This window comes from Macrobrachium rosenbergii, chromosome 34, assembly GCF_040412425.1.
Source record: "Macrobrachium rosenbergii isolate ZJJX-2024 chromosome 34, ASM4041242v1, whole genome shotgun sequence".
Lineage (NCBI taxonomy): Eukaryota > Metazoa > Arthropoda > Malacostraca > Decapoda > Palaemonidae > Macrobrachium > Macrobrachium rosenbergii.
The window spans coordinates 4597466-4618973 of NC_089774.1; the positions used below are offsets into that span (position 1 = coordinate 4597466).

At 37.7% G+C, this 21508-nt stretch overlaps 1 protein-coding gene across 1 annotated transcript in view; it reads left to right on the forward strand.

Annotated features, from left to right (window-relative positions):
* Positions 1-4404, forward strand: part of LOC136856008 (glycolipid transfer protein) — a 29712-nt gene extending 25308 nt beyond the window's left edge. The window contains exon 6 of the mRNA XM_067133559.1: positions 1298-4404. Within this exon, the coding sequence (XP_066989660.1) occupies positions 1298-1480 (183 nt within the window). The 3' untranslated portion in view covers positions 1481-4404. The remainder of the gene's footprint in view (positions 1-1297) is intronic.
* The last annotated feature ends 17104 nt before the right edge of the window (positions 4405-21508 follow it).

A 21508-nucleotide genomic window follows, 5' to 3' on the forward strand; every position in this document is an offset into this window, starting at 1 on the left:
CCCTCCGTTTTGTCCATGCTGTAGCTACTCTCGTTCCAGTTGCTCTTTCAACTTCTGCTTCACAATCAGTGCATTCCTGAAGTAAAAATACTCTTTTATTGTACCTCCGTTCATATCCTCTTTCTTCCATCTTACTGTCCACCCTCTCCTAATAATTGATTCGTAGTGCAACTGCGAGGGTTTTCCTCCTGTTACACCTTTCAAACCTTTACTGTCAATTTCCGTTTCAGCGCTGAATGGCCTTAGTTTCCCCAGTGCTTGGCATGCATGCCTAAAATCTATGTAAATCGATCTCTCCTAAGACCTACCCATCTATTACAAGAGGGTTCTCAACTCACTTCTCTCCCTCATTTTCCAGTGTATTGCATTTTGGGTCTTTGGAAACGTTACTCCACTTGGATTTTGCATTCCTGAGCACCTCTTGTACACCATCTATTACATTCGGTACCCAATACAAATTTCAGCCGTACATCCTTTCCCACAAGAACTGCATGGCCATTTTCTGGATTATATTTTGCTTACATTAAGTCCACTTTTTTCTCTGCCATTCCACCAGCCGGTAATCATTTCCACCAACTCTTCCTTAGATTCTGCTGTTAGCAGTTGGTCATATGCTTAAAGTACAATTCATTTTTCTGCAATCATTTGCAGCTTCCATTACTGTGGTAAATAGCAAATGGCCCAGCGTTGATCCTTGATGGACACACCGTTTATCTCAAATCTGTGAGAGGTTGATAGTAAACATGTATTATTATTATTTTTCCTTTAGGGAGGTAGTGCCATCAGTACACCTAACATGGTGGACTGTAGGTAGTACTGAAGGGTGTTGGCAGCGTCCCTGTAACTCCTAGCTGCATCCACTTTTAGCCTAGTACTCTACTTCCATTTCCACTTCCTTGAGTGCTGAATGGCTGAAAGTGCCTTATTGCTTGGCTTGACAGCCAAAATATGGTAAATCATCAATTATTATTATTACTATTATTTTATTATTATATTATTCATTTGGAACGAGGCAGAGAGGCCATTAGGTATTAAAAGAAGCTTTTGCTGAATACACTACTCATGTGAAATAAGTAAAAAAAAAAAAAGAGAGAGAGAGAGAGAGAGAGAGAGAGAGAGAGAGAGAGAGAGAGAGAGAGAGAGAGAGAGAGAGAGAGAGAGAGAGAGAGAGAGAGAGAGATCCTAACAGGTATTGTGCTTGTGGGTAACAAATGAGTGGCAAAAATCAACAAAGCTTTAAATTGATGAAAGCAGTTTGGTAGTGTCAAGTAATGTAATAACTTCAAACTCTCTGCAGGTGGTTGTGAAGTCGGTCCCAACGAGAAGTGGTCTAGTCAAGGCCTTGTATTTCGGCAAGAGTGGGCCAGAGGAGGCATTGTTCGTAGATTCGCGAATGTACATACAAAGACTCGAAAAGAATATTGCTGTTATAGTCCACATGTATGAGGTATGGGGCCTTGACAGTGATAGAAAAGTCTAACGTTGTATTTGTGGCGTTTTCTGTTTAGTTTTTTTTATATGTGCAATGAATTGCTAGACCGACTAGTGTATATTTGAAGTGTTTTATTGAAGTCATAGGCCTGATATTTTTTATATGAGCCGATGTTTGTGCACAAATGGACGGCACAGGTGTGTGTGTTTGTCCTCCTCTGAGTTCTGTGTTTCTTGGTTGTGTTTAGCTATAGTTCTCTTTTAGGGGAAAACAAAAACTGTGTGTCTTCTTTTTGACTGATTTGTCTTCTAATCATAGGTTGGATCAGTCGTCATTATGTGCTATCCAGAAATTGTCAGAAAATATTTTTAATGCATTTTAACCCGTAAGATTTTTTCGGTAACTCCAATATTTTGGTTAAATACCATTGTAATTGTCATTTTACAGAAGCCTAAAGTTGAGACTTAAGTTGGAATTGGCATCTGAATATTTCAAATTAATTTAGTTTTCTGTGCCGTTCATGCCTTGGTATCTCAGGTGAAGCATTAGAGAGAGAAGGTTCCTGCTCTTGATTTTTGAAATATGGCTTTACCCCACCAATTGCTGTGTAAACATATTCTTCAGTCTGCATTGCCATTCGTATGAATGAGTTGGGTTTTTTAGTTCCTTTAACCTACAGTAAGTGCAATTGTTCTTTTCGTAATAAAAGTGAATAATTGAATGAATCACTGGTTTTTGTAAAGAACAGTTAAATTGGTCTTAATCTTTGGACAGATTTCAATCTATCAGATCATTTTGATGAATTTACATCCATGTCAGTGTAGCAATTGGGAGGAGGACCACTCTGGATGTAGCAGTTGGGAGGAGGACCACTCTGGATATTGATTTTGTGGGATGAGGAAGACCAATTTCTCATTGGGATGAAGTGGGGGAGTGTGTCAATAATCATTGGCTTTGGTTTATAACTGTGCATTTGGAGTTGGCACTTATGCCTGAAAGAGTATTTCCTTTGTCACGAGCCATTGTTTTTCTACAGCAGAAGAATTACAATGCCATAAATTGGTATTAATTGGTGAATGCCAGCTGCTTTTAGTGTTTCACCTTAAGTTGAAGTATGATGTAATTTAACTTGAATCTTTTTTTTAGGCTTCTGTAAAATAGGTTTTATCATGATTTAAAGCCATTAAGGATTTAGTACTCATGCAGAGTACAAGCCACAACTCAATAAATGCCTAATCATTGGCCAAACCCAGAATTCAGACTGCTTCAGGAGTGGTTGGTAACTAATGGTCAGTGTAACCTCATAGAGTGTTGTCTTCTGTTACTTGCACTTGCTAGCTAGCGCTTTCACTTTTCATTCTGCCTTTATCGGCGTCCTCCTGTTTGCTAGGGATGCCTACCAATTCATCAATTATTATTTTGTCACTGCCTTGACCTTTGTTTTTGTCATTGTTTCGTTGACACATTCACCTGTTTATTTTTTTTACACATTCACCTGTCTGAGTTTTGTTTTACAGATTCACCTGTGTGTTTTTACACATTCACCTATGTTTTTTCATATTCACCTGTCTGTTTTCTTTTTACACTTTCACCTGTCTCTTTTTTCCACATTCGCCTGCCTATTTTTTTAACACATTCACATGTCCAATATTGCCTAGAACAACAGCCAAGGTTATTGACAAAAATATCGTATGTCCTTGTACACTTCTAGACAGATCTGCTTCAGATCAGAATCATGGTGAGGAGCATGGACTAATGGAGTGAGGTCGAGATGGCTTGGTTCTCTTAAGTGTGAGTGATGTGTACTATCTGCAGTGCTAAAAAAATCACTTCTGCATATTGGGTCTTAAAAATTCTTGATGGCTCATAGTTTTGGGAATAGGATATACTGCAGTATTTTTTAACGATGTGAGCTTTCTGTACCTGTAAGTGGTTATGTCTCTGCAACAGAGCTGGGAACATTGTCTGTAGTCAAGGTATAGTCTTGTGTCATCATCACAGTTCAAAACTTGTGGTGACTGTAATAATTCTTTTGCAAGATTTCAGAGGCCCTGTCTTAAAAATTCCCAGACACAAGAGGTTAGGTATTTTTTTTTAAGTTTTAACAGGCTGGTATAAATTTTGAGTTTTGCTGAATCCTTGCTCAGTGTTAATCTGAGGTGAAATGATACCAGTAGTTAGAGGAAGTCAAAACTAGGTGGCAGGAAAGTAGGTGAGATACTCACCGGTGGGGCTACACTTTGTGAGGCATTCTGAATTCTGTTTTTGACCTAGTCCACTGAGATTGGCACAGAAAATGCATTTAAAGCAGTGGTTTTTCAAATAAGAAAAGTTTATTTTAATTTCCTGTTTAATTTTAACAAGTCATCAAAAAATTCCTTGGCGTCTTTTCATTATTTTTGGTGAAGTTAGAGCCTAGGGAAAAGAGGATTCTATTTGCCATATATACTTGAGTGGTGAGCATATTGTAATTTATGACCTGTATCGACACCTAGCTGTGGAGAAGATTTTGAGTAATAGGCGACTTTGAATACATGTGTCCAGTAATAAAGCCAGTTGTTTGGGGCCTTTAGCTTAATCAAGAAACTTTTTATGAGGCTCTTCTAGCCTTTTCAGTGTGAGTACTACATAATTCGTGTCTAAATTAGTATTTACACTAAAGAAATTGAATGTTTCAAAACTGCTTTTGAATTGCACCCAGAATCACAGACATGGCTCTGGGATTTATAAATATGATGATTTATTAGAAATTATGAACATACAGTACTTGTTAATTTGCCCTTTATTAAGTAAAGAAAAAGTATATACAGTAGTCCCATTAATTCTTTTGAAAACAATATTTTTAGCTCCAAATACTTTGTAAAATTGACCTGCAGATGATTGAATGTCATTTTGTTTATATTCTGAAATCTCAGTTGCAGTATGTTGCAGTTTGGTCCTTTGGTCTTAGTAAAGTTCCTTTTGATCAAATTGATACAGGCTTATGCAGTAATTTGATCCAAGATGTGTGACCTAAGTCGAAAGCCCTTGAACAGTTACCTAGACACCCAATAAGCAACCCCATGGCAGTGCTAATACACATAAAATAAGTTGTTTACTTTCTAATAATAATTGTAAAGAGTGTAAAGGAAAGCTAAAAAAATAATTATGCACTGCACCTACCTGATGGGTGACATCAGCGTGCTTGACGGGCCGGAGAAGGAAGGTGGAGGAAGCTGTTCCATTTCTTCGTAGGACTCGCCTCTTTATTGTTGATTATGTTCTTCATCCTTAAAGCATCATCCTTGAATCTGGCTAAAATCGGTGCCTTATCGTGATAAGTTGACAATACTGTCGCCTGACTCGAGCCAAGAGAACGAGCTACGGCAGTCTTTTCGCCGTTTTCACAGCGTCTAACATAGCCACCTTATTTTCCGGCGGAATAGCATTATGCTTAGTAGCACTGACACTAGGAACTTTCTTCTAAGCCATGGGATTAATTATTAAAGACACAAACTCAATGCAAACAAGGCACTGAAAATAACGTAGATGTTAGCACACTTTTTAAGTCACTGCTGCGTGGCCAAATGCCAGAACCGTTACAGCCAATCGTCAAATACTACGACAATGTTTTCTATATTTTTAAGCTTTCAAATGGTTTTATTCTGTGTATTCATTATAGTACTCTGCAGGTACATCATATACTTTAACATTTGATTTTGTGTAACCTTGACAGTTTTCCGTCATTTGTTTTTATGGCCGATGGCTGGATGCTGGAACTACGTACATAAAACTGTGCGTGTGAATGTAAATAAGAAAGTATTTTTACCATTTTAAAGCTTGTAAATGATTTGATACCATACATTACGTTGCTGTATATTACTTTATATAATTTAAAAGTTCTTATGTAATTTGGTTCCTTTTTTAATTTCTGTGTTTTATTCCGTATTATTAGCTGTGGAGTGATGCAGATGCATAAGCCAGCGAAATTTATTATTATTTTTCCAAATTATTCTGAACAAAAACCACTAAATTTGCAAACACCAAAACATGAAACAACGTACTGTAACTTGAGGTATTACTGGACAAAAGAACTTGCACATTTGACCTCGCCACATACTCAGCTGTGTCAAGAAGATGCTGAATGAACTCATAACAATTCATTTCTCTGTTTTGAATGATCAAACATAATAACTTTCCTCAGCAAAGTTTTATTGGAAGTGTCAGTATCTTAACATCTGCTTTCATCTTGGGTTGGCAATGATGCATATGTACTAAAACTTGCATCAGAGGTTCTGTACATGTGGATGCTGCTCAAGTATATATGGCAGTGGAATATATCCTCTAACGTTGCTTCTGAATGAATTTTTAGCTTTGCATGAAGAGTGTACTGCTTAAAGTACAGAGTATGGGGACCAATGAGATGCTAATATACTGTACTGTATTACACATAGGTTCTTCTCCAGCAGTGATTTGGCTTTTTGACGACTGGTCAGATTCACGGTTGCAGGCGTGCTTTAGTTTAAGAGGAGTTATTGGTTTTTAACCCGTACATTTAAGGATGCAGTTGTTTGTCCATTCCCTGATATGTGCATTTGACTACTGGATTTTTGTTGGCTAATGATATTAACCCTTTAAGACTGATTAAGTAAAATTGTACCAGTAGGGAATCTGCAAAAAATTTCAATAAAACAAATATTCTATCCTAAGAAATTACTTCACGAACACTGCTCAAAGCGAATGCTTGCAAAGCAAGCCGGGTACAATGTGAGTTGCAAGCAACAAAGACAGGACTGTCAAGTGGCTGAATCCTGGAAGTGGATTAATGAAGTTTAGTGTATAATCTATTAAAAAGCATTTATATTTCAGTCCTCTTTTTTTGTCCAGGCAGTCGTCTGTTTTGTGTTGTATGTCGTTTGTCAAACTGGAGAATTTAACGTTTTTATAGGAAAATGTACTGAGGCGATGTGTTCTCACTGTGTGGTTGAAAAAGGGGCTGTAGATATTCAATATAAATATATAGGCCTACATTACCTTGCACAAACATTCATTTGTCCATCCATTCTTAAAATTTTTATACTTGTTGTACTCTATACCACTTGTAATGAAAAGACCAGGGTACTGGCATTTATTGTCCGTAATTTACGTGATATTAGGGTTTAAGAATTGTAGGCCTTCAGAGCAAATTGTATTGTAGGCTATTAATAAGGATTTTAAGTTTATCAGTGGAGCTGACATGAAGGTAGCCATTGAGAACCATTTTATGTCATCAGGAATTGAACCATAATTAATACTGTCAACATTACACAATTTATTGGACTAAGTTTAAGTGACAAAAGTCAGAACCATTTTATATCACAAGGAATTGAACAGCAATTAATGTTAGCATTACATAACTTGGATTAAAATAAGTTTTTTTGTGTGTTACAGATTTGGTGGATACAATGTTAAATTATTTATCTTTCAGTTGCTAAATGTATGACTTAGTCAGGGTTCAACCTTTGTTGTGCTTTGCTAAGTAACTGGTAATGAAAACATTGGTATGTTTTTTCAGTTTTAAGTCTCTTAATCTTCCAAGCACATAGAAAGAGTGTAGTTTGTTTCTCTTTTGAGCTTATCATTAATATTAGCCTAATTTGTTGGTCTGCATAAACCCTAGACACTCCATTCTAAAATCTAACAAAATATGATCCTGCGAGCTGTCTGCTACCTTGCTGGTACAGGGAGGGTCTTACCTATCTGGAACCCAGGGTCCATTGATACATAAGACATCACCCTACTTACAAACAAGTTATGTTCCTGACAGCTGTTTACGTTGAATTGTTTGCAAGTCGGTTACTGAGCTCGTCATGCCTATTTAAATGCAGTGTGATGTAAAATCAATATAGTACTGTATGTTTTTTCATGTACAAAATAGGCTTGCAAAACAAAATTTGAATTTACGGGTGGAAGAGAGGAGCACTCTGAACGCAATTTTAATTTGCGATCCCGTTTGTTCGTATCTCTGAATGTTTGTAACTTGAATGTTCATAAGTAGGGTGGTGTCTATGTATTGAGTGCTGCCAGTCAGCAGCCAATCTTCTTTAGATTTTGGAAAGGAGTGTCAGAGATTTTTTAAAACCAAAAGATTGGGCTAATTTAGATGATGGATTTGTAATTAAAAGTTCTGTTCTGTATAAAAGTTATATTTAACAAATGCTTATTGATATCTTTTGTTATGAAGTATTCTAATGGGACTTTGTGGAGATGTGTTTGTGTGTGTACATGTGCCTGTAGAGTTGTTGAGTTCAAGTATTTTGCTTTGTACCATCAATAAGGTTGGCTTCTATGTTAACCATTACAAAGCCTTCAATTTTCATATTGTTGATGTAGAACAGAATTCTTTTGTCATTTCTGCTGGTGCATATTTTGAACAGGATTATGAAGTTAAGAAATAGGTTTCACTTATCAACAGCATGTAAACCAAAGGTCTTTGAATTAAAACCTTTGGCAGGTGATCCCCAGAGTAGCAGCGTTAGTGGCAGCTCAATCCACCTAAAACTATTTATGATTATGGCGAGGGCCCTCGTTCCAGCGCACAGTACTCTATTGAAAATTTCTGCATCAGGTGCCTTGATATTATGCAGTATCCTTACATCCTGCCATTATCAAGGGGAAGTTTTCGTTGGGTTGAAAACACTTCGGACACTAAAATATACAACTGCAGAAGCTTCTTTCAAAGTTCAACTTTAACTGTGTCATGTTCCACCTTTCAGTTCTTCATGAACATCTTTCAGGCAGCCCAGTGGAAATACTGTAGTCTTGCTAAACTGTTTCGTAACAATATCATTTGTAATAATACCATTAACAAAGGAATATTAAATTTTAAATTGAGTTCCCATGGTCGTGTAACCTGTTATGGGAAGCCTCTACTCTTTGAGGAATGGGGAGATAAATAACAAAATACTATAAAAGATACAGTATGCTGGTCATACCTTTCAGTCTTCCTATAAATAAAAAAAAGTATGGTAATAAAACTTTGTACGAAGTGCATTCAATTAGAATAAATACACATCTTCAAGGAACAATTCAGCATAGGAAAGCACTGGGTACTTGGTCAATTGTCATGTGTTTTTTATGGTTCTTTTCCTTTTGTCATTGATTTTTATGAAATATATCAAAAGCTAAATGTTATTGCACTAAAATTAATTCAGTGTAACCACCATCACTGACTTGAGCAAGGAGTAAACTTGTATGTTTGTTTGCTGTACTTGTTCTCATATTGAATAAATATGCCTTATTTAACATAGGAATAATATCGGTGTCGCATTATTGTGCATTTAAAATAGTGAACTGTAATTGGAAATAGTATGCATAGAAATCTGTACAGTGTAAGAATTCCCCCCTTGTCTGACATTTTGATAAGTTAGCAATAAAATTTGTTAATTAGATAGTAATGAAATCATGAAACTCTACAATTTCTGTATCATGTCCTTTCCACTACTGAATTACCTGCATTGGAAAACTCACAAGAAAACTTTTAACGTCCTAGCGCCAGGCTTAAACCCCTGGCCCACGTCCATTCAAGATTTCCACGAAAAATTCCGAAGTCAGTGGATTGTAAGTGATCATTGGCTTATTAGATGTTAGTTGCTATATCATATGTTAAGTGCATTTGCAAACTGAAACAGTTTTGAGGGAAGGAGTGTGGAAATAATTACCAGTGCTCTACTCGGCCATCAAGCCAGTCACTTGAGTTCTTTCGAACACATTTTCAAAACTATATATATTTCATGTGCTCCAGTTCCTTGGACAATTAAGTACAGAGCTCTTGAATGGTTTGTGAACTTTTTTTTACCTCCGGATTGTTATTTATGGTATACCTGTAATCCGTTCCCTGTGTTTAAACCGACGTGTGGATACGAGTGCCTTTGTTTGATTTGTAGGTTGTAAGGTTACCTTCTCTTCTCAGATGGTCATTGCTGTGATTCATTTAAAAGTCCTTAGCGAGTCGTAGATGTAAGGTCTGAAGCTGTGTTGGGTTGTACAATTTGAAACCAGGATGTTACTGTAGTCTTTTGTCATTTTGCGGCACTTCATTTATTACGTGCACCATTACATGGCTAGTCTTTCTGTTGTATGTATCATTATGCTCCCCGAGGCCTGTTGTTCCTGATTTGCATTTAGGAATGTCATTGCTGAATGGGGCCAGCCAGCGCTTGTATTCGACAAGATCAGCTTAGATCTCCAGCGAATCAAAACTACTTCTGTATTGTTTTCCTTATTCAGAGATCTACATTTTTTTTCCATAGCTTCAGGTTGTACGATTTTTTTTTTTTTTTATATTTAAGAAAGAAAACATTGTCATCTTTGTCATATATTTGGAGTTCTGTTAAGGAAAAAGAGGATGCAGAGTTATTGCAACCTGTAACTTTTACTTTAAGCCAGAAGCAGAAGACATGAATATTGTTAGAATCCTTTGTCGTGAAACTACTTAAGAATGATTAATGGAAGCAGTCAGGGACAAATTTTTTGGGCAGGGTTAAATATGCAATTAATGGGTCAGGTGGACTAGTAACTGCCAAAAATCCATTTTCCCCCAAAAAGATATACTTCCATTCCATTATGCAAATATGTTTAAATCTCACTGTTAATGCTTTTGAATTGATGAGATGTGACAAGAAGCTAAAATTTAAGGCTGGAGTATAACAGGAAGATCACTTTACATAATAGGAGGGTGCTGAGAAGCAGGATGCCAGTAGGCTGGATATCAGACTCAGAGCTCCTGAATTGAGGTGAATTGGACATGTTATTAGAAGGGTAGAGGCTCAGTCAGAAAATTTAATGGATCCGTAAGAAGCAGGAATGCCCAGAAACCAGTAGGTGCTTTGAAGACCACCTCGATCATACGGATATTAAAGCAGAAACCAGACGAAGGGTGGCGAAGGGTCTTTGCAGCATTCATTACTTTGGTCTCTTCCTACTTAGCTGTTCAACTTCTTGATCTTTACCTTGCTTCAGTTTTCACGTCTCGTTCATGAGCAAATACTTCTGGTGAACTATAAGAGTCGCAAGATCAGACTTTGTGGTCTTGTCAGACTTTTTTTTATGATTAAGCACCCAGCATTTGTGAAGATATGTCAGGCTAGCCTTGTGGGAGTCAGGAAATGTCAGTGCTTTTGTTTTTATCATGCACAAGTGTGATAAATGGTACTTGTTCGTATGTGAGAGAAACCTAGGTCATGATGTGAGGATAAAATCTTCTAACGCCAGCTGGAAAACATAGGTTTGTTGTCTGAACAGATAAAGCTCTTTAACTTCCACTTAATACAGTGTTCCTCTACACTGTGTATTAGCCCAGTGGTGTGACTGCTTGGTAAACTTTTTATCTGACAAGTCAGAGACATACGTCTCCTTCCTCTGCTTTAGCCTAACCAGGAAATGAGACCAGGTGTGCTGAACCTCCATTCAGTTCAAGGCTTTCGTTTCCTCCCACCAAAGGTGAGTCTGTCCTCACACTAAGACCTAGGTTTTGTTCTGCATATGAACAAATGACAAATTTTAATTAATTTGTATTTTTCATAGCTAACAAACTTATTGTCTTAACGTACATTGCCCACCTCTTGTCACCCTTCAAAGTGATTCCCTGGACTGGAAGAACCAATGTGTCGCGGCGCTCTCGGGTGAAGCGAGGTCGGCTGATGCCACCTCTCTCATTTGATTGGCCGAACCCCGTTGCCATCAATACCTTGTTCTGCAATTTTATATGTTTTTTAGTGGTTTCCAGCCGGCGCTACAAGATTTTGTCCTCACGTTAAGACCTAGGTTTGTTAGCTATGAAAAATACAAAGTAATTAAAATTTGTCACACTGTAGTTGAATTTAGTTTTGTCTTTTTATTGATCAATACAGAAAAACGAAAGGATATCAAAGGGAAGAAGAATGAGAGCAAGAAAGTGAGATTATTATAGAAGCTACAGTATAAATTAAACACAAGAATTAGCAAAGCTGTCAAAAAATCATGACTGGACACAGATGTGAACTTAGAACCAAGTTATGGGTTACCCTTGTTACTCTAGTTGCACCTTGTAACTTATTTCTCTTTTTGTTTGCTTCAGGGTGTGTGAGAAATTACAGTGCAACACATTACGTGTCAAACTGCTTTATTTGAGGCCAGTCTTAGGATAGTCAGGAACCCTAAGCTCAGTGGTCGGGTGTTATATGATTAGGGCTTCATATATTTTATGTGTGGGTTTATTTTCAGGTTTTTGTCCTTATGATTTTAACTTATTCCTAGCAGTGATTATTGGGCATTTTTTAACTTATTCCTAGCAGTGATTATTGGGCATTTTTAAATGTAGTTGTACCACTATATCTTATTGTACATAATTTTGCAAGGTTGCATTTGTTTATGATCTTAGTGGTTGTATCTTTTCCAAAACTTTTGAGAGTTTATGATGCAAAAGATATTATATTATTCCTCGTACATCTGTTCATTTCGTTTCTAAATGTGCAGGTATACTGTATGTCAGACAATCCACACGCTCCACGTAACATCGGTGCGTAGTTGTTCTGGATTATAACGTGGAGAGAGAGCTAGAATGCAAGAGAAATGTGGCAGTGAAAGTTAGGCACCTTTCTCGTGTGAAAATGTAATTTTTTGTTTTCGTTTAAATGATCCTTTGAATTATAGAGAACGGATTGGTAAAGGCAGTCCTTTTGAAGGTGTGGATGCCTGTCGTTCTTGAAGTTCCTCTCCGTTTGCCAAAGGATTCACTTCCACCTTTGGTACTCGTCTAGACTTTCTCCAGCTGCCACTGTGATTGTTGCTTTAATTTATAGTATGTCTGTTGATTTTTCCACAATGGAATGCAGATTAAAATATATGACTACAGTTGTGTGTTCTTTAGAGGAAATTTATATGTACATAAATTATAAATATATAAATATATATATATATAAACAACTTTTTCAGACTTGTAGGGTAGTTTTTTACATTCATGGTGATATTTTGAAAAATGTTAATGCCATCTTTTGGAATTTGATTTCACTTGAATAATAATAAGTTATTTTGAAGACAGTCTTTCATTTAACCCCTCTCTGTGTCATAAGACATTGCCTTTGTTTGTCATGGGACAGTTCTGTTGTGCTTAGGGAAGGTGTTTGCTCTCTTCTTCTGCTGTTTGATTATAGCCCTTTTGACGCGTAGCGAAGGAACCCAAAATTGATCCTGGGAACCAGGTTGGGAAAGGAAGGGCATTGGCTGAATTCTTTGAAAATCCACTTTGCCCGTCTTGACATGAAGTGAATTATGTACCTGGTTGTTGGCTAACTATTTTTTTGCTGAAACTCAGAGAGAGAGAACGTGAGTGATTGGTAATTGGTACGCCATCAAAATAAATGATTAATTGCAAAAATTAAAAAATTCACTCTCTCTCTCTGTGTGAAGGATTTTCTCATTGTCCGTTCGGCAAACTTCAAATGCTTTTGAAAAACCCATTATTTTTCTTATTGATGCATCTCCTCCAACCATCTGTTGAAAGAGTCCCTCTCCCTCCCGGGACCTTCTTTCAACCAAGCCCTCTTCATTCCTTCCTTATCACTTATGCTTACCACATGCCCAAACCATCTCAGTCTCGACTCTTATCGTATTGTTAATCTTTGCCACCCAGGTACTTTAATTTCTTTTTTCCAACCTCAAACAATATCATCCTCAAGATCTAACTCTGAATCATCCTGCTGTTTGCTCCAACAACAATTCCTACTTCCCTCTAAATGCCAACGTTTGTGAACCACACATCATCACTGGTCTGGTTAACATATGATAAGTCATTTTCAATTTATTTGGCAATCTTTTGTCACACACTAACCCTAGTACTTCTTTCCATTTTTTCGTAGCTGCTTTTATATTTTCAACCTCAACAACACACCCTCTCCTAGCTTAAAAGTAGATCACGAGTACTTGAAATTTTTCTTTCAGTTCTAGGCCTCATCTATCTTGTATGAATAACCTATCACCTGCCTACTTGCTTGGCACCATAACCTCATTTTTACCCATATTTACCCATATTTACCCATACCCCCTGCCCCTCTGGAGTTTCATGCCCCATTCTTACCCATCTTAGCTATTCAGTCTCATGTGGTGCACTGTAGGCATCACTAAAGGGTGGTTGCAGCATCCCTTCAACCCCTAGGGGCATTCAGTTTTTAGCCTTTAACTTCACTTCTATTCCTTATTCCTTCAGTTTTGCCATCCAACTTCTTTAACTGTCAGTTCTTAGTGCAACTGTGGGGGGTTTTCTTTCAGTTTTATGAGTATATCTTTGTACTTTAATTCTTGTATTTCCTTGAACACACTTATCGTGCTCTCCAACTACTCCAATTTTAGTCTAAAGCACTGGATGGCTGAAAGTGCCCCAGTACTTGGCTAAATTTCATAAAATAAATCAAATATCCGTCAATGCCATTATCACCAGATCATATGCACATAATTTTCATAAATTCCAATCCTAATCCTGTCCTTCAATACATTCATAACTGGTACAAACAGCAATGGTTTAAGTACAGAACCTTGATGTACACCAACTCTAACTTCAGTTTTGTTTCCCCACTTGCTGTTACAACTGCTGTCCATGTTATTTAATACATTTCAACCAACCATATTTTAGACTAAACACTGCCTCCCTTGGTATTCTATGAAATGCCTTTTCTAGGTTTATAAATGGAGTGAAGTTTCTAGTTACCTTCCAGCTTCTATTCACGCATCCGTCTTATATAAAAGCACCAAGTGTCCCTACGCCACTTAATGAAACTGCATTGCAATTCACTAATCTTCACAACTGGTCGCAATCACTTAGAGTATTCTTTCTACAACCCTCAGTTAATGCTCAGTTCGATTCCTTTCTAAATACCACACTACTGCACATAATATTTTCTGTTGAAACACACTGTAAGGACTTATTTCCCAGTGTCCGTTCTCCCCACCTCTATATCGAGTGGTTCCAACATTTCAATTTTCATCTGTGATGGGCAGATTTTTTTGCCATTTTTCATTTTACTTAGCCATGAAATAACCACCCCTTTACCCTTTCATTTGATGTATCAAATATTATTTGTAATAACCTGATCATCTTTTTGTCATCATTGTGACACATTTCTTTTAAATTCTTTGATAACTGACAGAACCAGATGTTATTTTAGCATTTAATTTGTCTTTGTTTTCTATTTAGTCTGTAATTCAGGAGAGTAATGATAAGACACCATAATTACGTCACCGAAGAGCTCTAGTAACCGATGTCACTGAACATGTAATTGTCATGTCACATTTCACCTGAGTTCAACCTTGTGGGTATGTAACCCCTGTGGTGTATTTAAATCACGGGGCCCACTAAAAGCAACACTAAATCCCACGTAATTCCCGGCGTTGCAAATGTTAAGACCTCGAAGGCGCACACTTAATTTCCACCGGCAAATTTTTCAAAACAAAAACTGAACATATAAATAATGTGGCAACACTCAGAGTTCAGGCTTTTGTTTTGGTTGGTCCGTTGGGGTTCATTAAACTGTCTCGATGTATTGGAAGACCTCGACTTCGGCTTGTACAACATATTGACTGTTGCAGTTTTTCCAGTTCATTTACCTTAAAAACACTTCGTTTAGTGTTATTATAAATTTAATTGATTTTAATATTAAATTAAATTCACGGAATTGACATACGAGCGAATTGAAAAACTTGAAGAGTTAACGAGATAGCGTATACGGTAAAACTGACCATTCGTGTTGCATCAACGAGTTCTTTGGCCAACAGCGTCTCAATTCGTGCAAATGGATTTGGGCGGCTGATTGTGCATTATTTTATGATTTTAATAGGATCGGTTATAGGCACATACAGCAGTTTTTATAATCACACGTAAATGAAACACTAAACATCACAGTTAGGGATATTGAGAACGCAGAACATTAATAATGTGATAACACATTTACCTGAAACTGCACGAACGAATCGGCTCTAATGGAGGGAGATAAAAATAGAATAAAGAGTAAAATCCACAAATACAGGTTTTACGAAAGATAAAGCATTTTAATCATCAAAACGTGACCAATTTTAGAATTCCAGGCGTTAATTTCTGAAAGAATGCTAAAAATAACGTACAACAAAATTTCCAATTGGCTACGATATTCTTGAAACACCGGAATTTATTTTTGTCGGCTAAAAATGTTTTCCTTAAAGTCAAGGTTGTTTGAGAACAGAGAAAATACCGGAAATGCTGACGTACATCATTAGTGAATCTTTGTGACTACGTATATTTTTTGTATTTTACTTTTAAAGACTTTATTTATTCTAACAAAACATAATTTGCACTTTATTCAAAAGTCATGTATGGAATTTCCGATTAAGATAGACCTATGAAAAACTTAAGTTACAGTTTCAAGGACAAACGGCAAATTCCCGAAACATTTTTTTAAAATCTTGGACAAGGAATTAAAGTAATTCCCAGCGTCCTTTATCCCCATCTACACGACTGACTGCCCTTTTACAACTCATTTAATTTCCTATGGTGTTTCTTTCCATCCGGCTGTCCAACTTCTTTCACTTTATCTTGCCTCAATCTTGTCTTTGCGTGTAAATGAGACTTGTTGAACATTTTATTGAAAGGAAATTCGTAAAATGGTGGTCAGAGGTTGCAAGGAAAGGAATTAGATTCATACAAAGACATGGGTATTGAAATCATGGCGTTTTAATGAATTGACAAATTCCAGGAAAAAAAAGTCAAACAAGTTGAGAGACAAAGAAAATAAATTCTTAATTAGAAGTCTTTAGTCTGACCTAAGGGGCCTTAAAAAAAAAAAAAAAAAAACTAACAAGCAAATGAACTTTTACTGAAGACGGTGTCAGCTAGGCGTGTATGTGACTATAGTTTAACGATCTGCGTTTGTAATGTAATATTTCTCCCTTCTAGAAGATATGCATTTGTCTCAGTTGAGATTGAACTTGTTGACCTAACAGTTAACAGTTTTTAAAAATATTTTTACGATAATTTAACGACAAAGAACTAATTTTTATGACTTTATGTAGGCCCAAGTTACATCCACCATGCCTTGCATGAACGTGGTTGCAATCTTATCATCGTATTTAGGGTAAGAAAGAAGCAATATTTAAAAAATATATTAAATAGCCAAAACTCGTTCAAGTGCTTCTCATTTTCTGAATAAATCATATAGGCCTTTATACTGTAGGTAGGTTGGCAGTCAGTCCTATGTAAGAAAGTTAGGGTAGAGTATAATATAGCTTTGGTTTAAGGGCCATATGATATGAAGCAGAAGAATCTCGTCCTAAATTAACGTTTGTATTACAGGGAACTGATTATAGAAGGGAAGAAATTGCCTTAATAATATATCCAACAGAATGTAAACTCTTATAAACCTGGCAAGGATTCAAGAAGCTACAGAAGTCAAGAGTAACAGAGTTTCCATTCCTCAACCTTAGCCATCCTTAACTTCAGCAGAAAGACTCGCCGGTTTTGGGTTAAAGGTGACAGCTACAGCTAAGATTGTGGTATTCTTAAATTATTTAGTAGAATTACCATTATTTATTCCAGCATAGGCCAAAGGTAGATTATAAATATCAGTTGGGTATAGATATAATTATTTGTCCCCTACTGGATATTGGGAGTTTATTTTACTATAATACCACAACTTGAAACTGTAGTTTTTATGCTGTTCTCCAAAGTGTCCTTGTTACTGAGTATTTACACTATTTTTTACATATGTATGTTTTAACATTCACCTATTTACAGTATTTTTGTATATGTTTTAACATTCACTTCCTTGGGGTTTGTACTGAACACACCACTCAAGTGATTGGCATTGGTATTAAAGTAAAAATTTACCCAGTAGCCTATGCAGACCAGTTTTAGGATGTAGGTGTATGCAGGCCAAACTGCATGATAGGCCACCATTTGTTGAGCTATGTATAGCCTATAAATGGTTGTGGATGTAGGGTAACGTCCAGTGTCAAAACAGGAAAGATTGACAATACAAAAGTGTTGTCTGTAGCTGAAATTCAGTGTGTGAGGTATGCTTGAGCAACAGGTAATTTTGTTTTATCTCGTTTTGCCAGTTTGTTTTATATAGCAATAATTGTTTAAATGTGACAGGTTTCTGACCCAGAGCCTTGACCCATTGGGCCGTTGCTGTAGGTTGCGGGTTAGAGGAAAACATTAGACCAAGGAAATCTTAGTAAATGCACGATACAGTTAACTTTTACTTGTGTTTTCCTGTGAAAAATGTGTGATTTTAGTTAAATTGCTTGTAAATTACTTGTGTTGGAGCTGGATTGGTCGTGAAATTTAGGCAACAAGTATTTAATGGGTGGAGATAAGGGGGGTGGGAGGGGGGATACATCCCTCACTTGCCCAGTCTCACCTCTTGCATTTTCTTTAGTTTCCCGAAGGAGAAGACATACCAGCTCTCTTCCCTGTAGGGGTGCTAGTGCCATCAGTGACCCTCACGCAGTGCACTGTAGGCATTACTTAAGAAAAGGTCTTTGCAGTATCCCACTAGCCTCTAGCTGCAACCCTTTTTATTTCTTTTATCATACCTACAGTCATGTTCTTTCTTCCATCTTACTTTCCACCCTCTTCGAGCAATTGTTTTGTAGTGCAACTTCGAGGTCTCCCTCCTGTTACACTTTTTAAACCTCTTGCTCGCAGTTTTCCTCTCAGCGCTGAATGACCTCATAGGTCCCAGTGCTTGGCCTTTGGCCCAAATTGTATTCTGTATTAGCTCTCTTTCTTCCCTCTGTTTATGGGATTTTGTTTGTGTAGCTTGCTATCCGCGTTCTTTTGCAACCCTTTATGCTTTTTGTGCGTAGTGTCTGTACGTTGTATTTTTGTATTTTGGTCCAGTTTGTTCTTGTCCAGTGCCAATGCAGAGGTCATGTGGTCGCTTCATGTCTCCTCTGTAGGTGACCCGCATGAGATCCTATGAGATTTGTTCCTACTGGAGGGATAAAGATTGTTTATGGTCCGTATCCTGTGACATATCTGCCCCTTGGTAAGAGTAGGAAGAAGGACAAGAAGTGTTCGCTGATTTCTTCAGGGGGGCAATGCTCCCCTGGTGACATCACTGAACCCTTCCAGCTCCTCTTTATACTCTTGGATCTACCTTTCTAATAGGGGTTAGCTCCCCCAAATATGACAGACCCATTCCTTTTATCTTGTCTGAGGATGAGGAAGCAAGTGCGTGGGAGTTGTCGTCACACGAGTACTTGCAGAAAATATGGCCTGCTCTTAAGATTTCATGTATCCCACCGCTGGCTACCTTTCTTGAGAACCTGGTGGGAAAGAGGAAAGGCAGGCCTTCTTCTGATGTGTTTGCACTCCCAGACTCACATCAGGTTGGTTCTGCACATCCCCCTTCTATTACCCATACTAGGTCTGTAGACCAGGTGCATTTTGCAGCTCGGAGTAGTCTCTCCCCCCCAATGACTCCAAGGAGTTGCAATGGGAGGCATGTGCAGGTAGTTTGCTCTACACATGTGTGGGTGTTTAGGGGGGCATAGAGGGGAATCAGCACCCACAGCTTGCTCGGTGTTTGGATGTTCTTTGAGCTCTTCTACCACCTGTGAGTGTGGTTCGCTGCATGACGAGAGGCAGTGCACCTTCTCTTTCGACTTTCCTTAAGGAACACTCAGGAAGTGTGACTTTTGGTCAGGTTGCTGTGGTCTCAGCCTGTGGTGTTTTGGGGGAAGTGAGCGCCCTGATCTGCCTTTAGCAGATCAAGCAAACTCCCCTGTTGCTTTCCTGCCAGCATTGGTACTACTGTACACACCAGGGGATGCGGAGGCTCCGCAGACTGTCTCATGGCCTAATCTGTGGGTGAATACTGTAACAAACTACGCTGTGGCAGATATCTCATCTTTAGACAAGAGACCGATGTTTGTAGAGAGCCAACCCGGTCCTTTGTAGGAGAGAGAGGATTATCTCCCAGTTTTCCAGGCAGGTTTCTCATTCTTTTGTTTCTTTTAAGAAGGGTAGAAGCAGCAGTTGAGCTTAGGAGAGAGGATTCCTAGGATTCCATCTTCAACCACACAGTGCCCTTCAAATCTCTGCTGGGGATGAAGGCATCCATAGTCAAATCTTCAGTCTTGGTGAAAATTTCCACGTACTGTATAACCCCTTGTTTAAACTATGCTGAGTTTATTGTATATTGGTTTTATGGTATCAGTCTCTTTTAATATTGTGATCATTTTTAGTAAATCTCCTGTGCAGGTTTTGATTTATCAGTTTTGTTGAACCGTTTGTTTAGATTGTATAACCTTCTTCCATTTGAATGTTTTTGTTTTATTAATTACAGACCACCAAGATATTTTGTTTTGATGTTTTTGATTGGGTATGGCTTCATTTGCTGTAGTTTTACTAAATTTTACTATATGATTACCTTCATTGTCGTCTATTAGATATTCAAATGGAGGGTTTTCTCATGTGTATAATTGGTATACAGTATTTTCTAGTAAGCTTTATGTGTGTTGTAATGAGGGATATTTATGTGTAGTGGGATAATTTTGCAAAATGAGATTAAAATTGGAAAATCACTGGTACTGGTCCATCTGTGTTGGATAAGTAAAATATGACATTCACTATCTTCTATAAGTTGAATGGGACATCCACAGATGCAAGTCAAACGTTTGAATAGGAGATGATGTCGTGCCAGACAAATGCAATAGGTTCTTGTACTCTGTGCAAATTGACCCCTTGCTTCATGTATGTAATTGTGGTAATCTTGTTCAGAAAGTTTCTTTCTAAACAGTGGGCAAAGTTTACCTCGAGGAGGTTGAACGAGGGGAAGTTCTCCCCGGTGTCATCAAAGGGTAATATTTCGCTGGTGACACTGAAGCTCTTTAGCACCTTCCTTTCACCTGCCAAACTTCCACCTGTTGTGGCTACCCCTAAGGGGGTAGTTTCCCTTTCTTCCCCTTCACTGACTCCTACCAGTTGTTTGGAGGAGAGCCTGTGAGGGAGGCCTATGCTCCTCAGTTGGTCTTAGGACTGGACAAATCACATTTTCGAGTGGATGAGCAGTATTTTGAGGGCTGTGATAAGCTCCTCTTTTACAGAGGGAGCATCCCAGGAGGACCAAGACCTGGAGTGACCCAGGGTTGTCTTCCCCAGATCTCAGACACCCTCGAGGTGCAGAGGCACTTTGAGGAGGTCATTCTGATCAATTGTAAGCAGAATGATCTTGAGGAAGAGACTGAGGCAACTTTTCCCTGCCTTTGAGACCTACATGAGTTCTTAAAGAGAACCCTGGCCCTCAATTGGCTTGCTATGGTCCCAACTTGGTAGTGCCTTCAGTGCACCTCATGTGGTGCACTGTAGGCATTACCTAGGGTTCTTTGCAGTGTTCCATTGGCCCCTACCTGCAACGCCTTTTGTTCCTTTTACTGTACCTCCCTTCATATTCTCTTTCTTCATCTTACTTTCCTCAACCCTCTCCTAACATTTGATTAATAGGCAACTGCAAGGTTTTCCTCCTGTTACACCTTTGAGAATGACGAGTCAAAACGTTTCTCTGGTTTAAAGATATCGGTCCTGTTTGGTGTCAGTGTCATACCATTAACTACATATAAAATGCTGTTAGAGCTCCATAGTGAGAGATTACATTAGTCTCATACTTTATATTCCAGTTTCTTTTCCTGGGTATATAATTATTCTTAAAGTCATGAAGACACTTTGTGAAAAATTATCCATACTCTTAAAAACAAGTACAAATACCTTCGACAAATGATAACACAATTTGTTAATCAATGTTTATTTTAAAACTCAATTAGCAAAAACAGGACAGAAAAAGAAGACCACACACTCACACTTTCAGCAAAATCTGTAGAGCATTAATTACAAATTATTCACAAACCATTAAAAGTAAGTAAAGTGATCTTGGGAAGTCTGTAAGAAGCTACTCAATGTATCATTAATGCACACAATATACATACTTGCGTAGGGAAGTTAAAATCTTTTGGCATTAAAAAGAAAGAGCATTGACAAATCACAGGCAGTGCTTTTAGCTGTGACATCTTTTAATCTCTTATAAGAAAATAATAATGCTTTGAATAAATCAT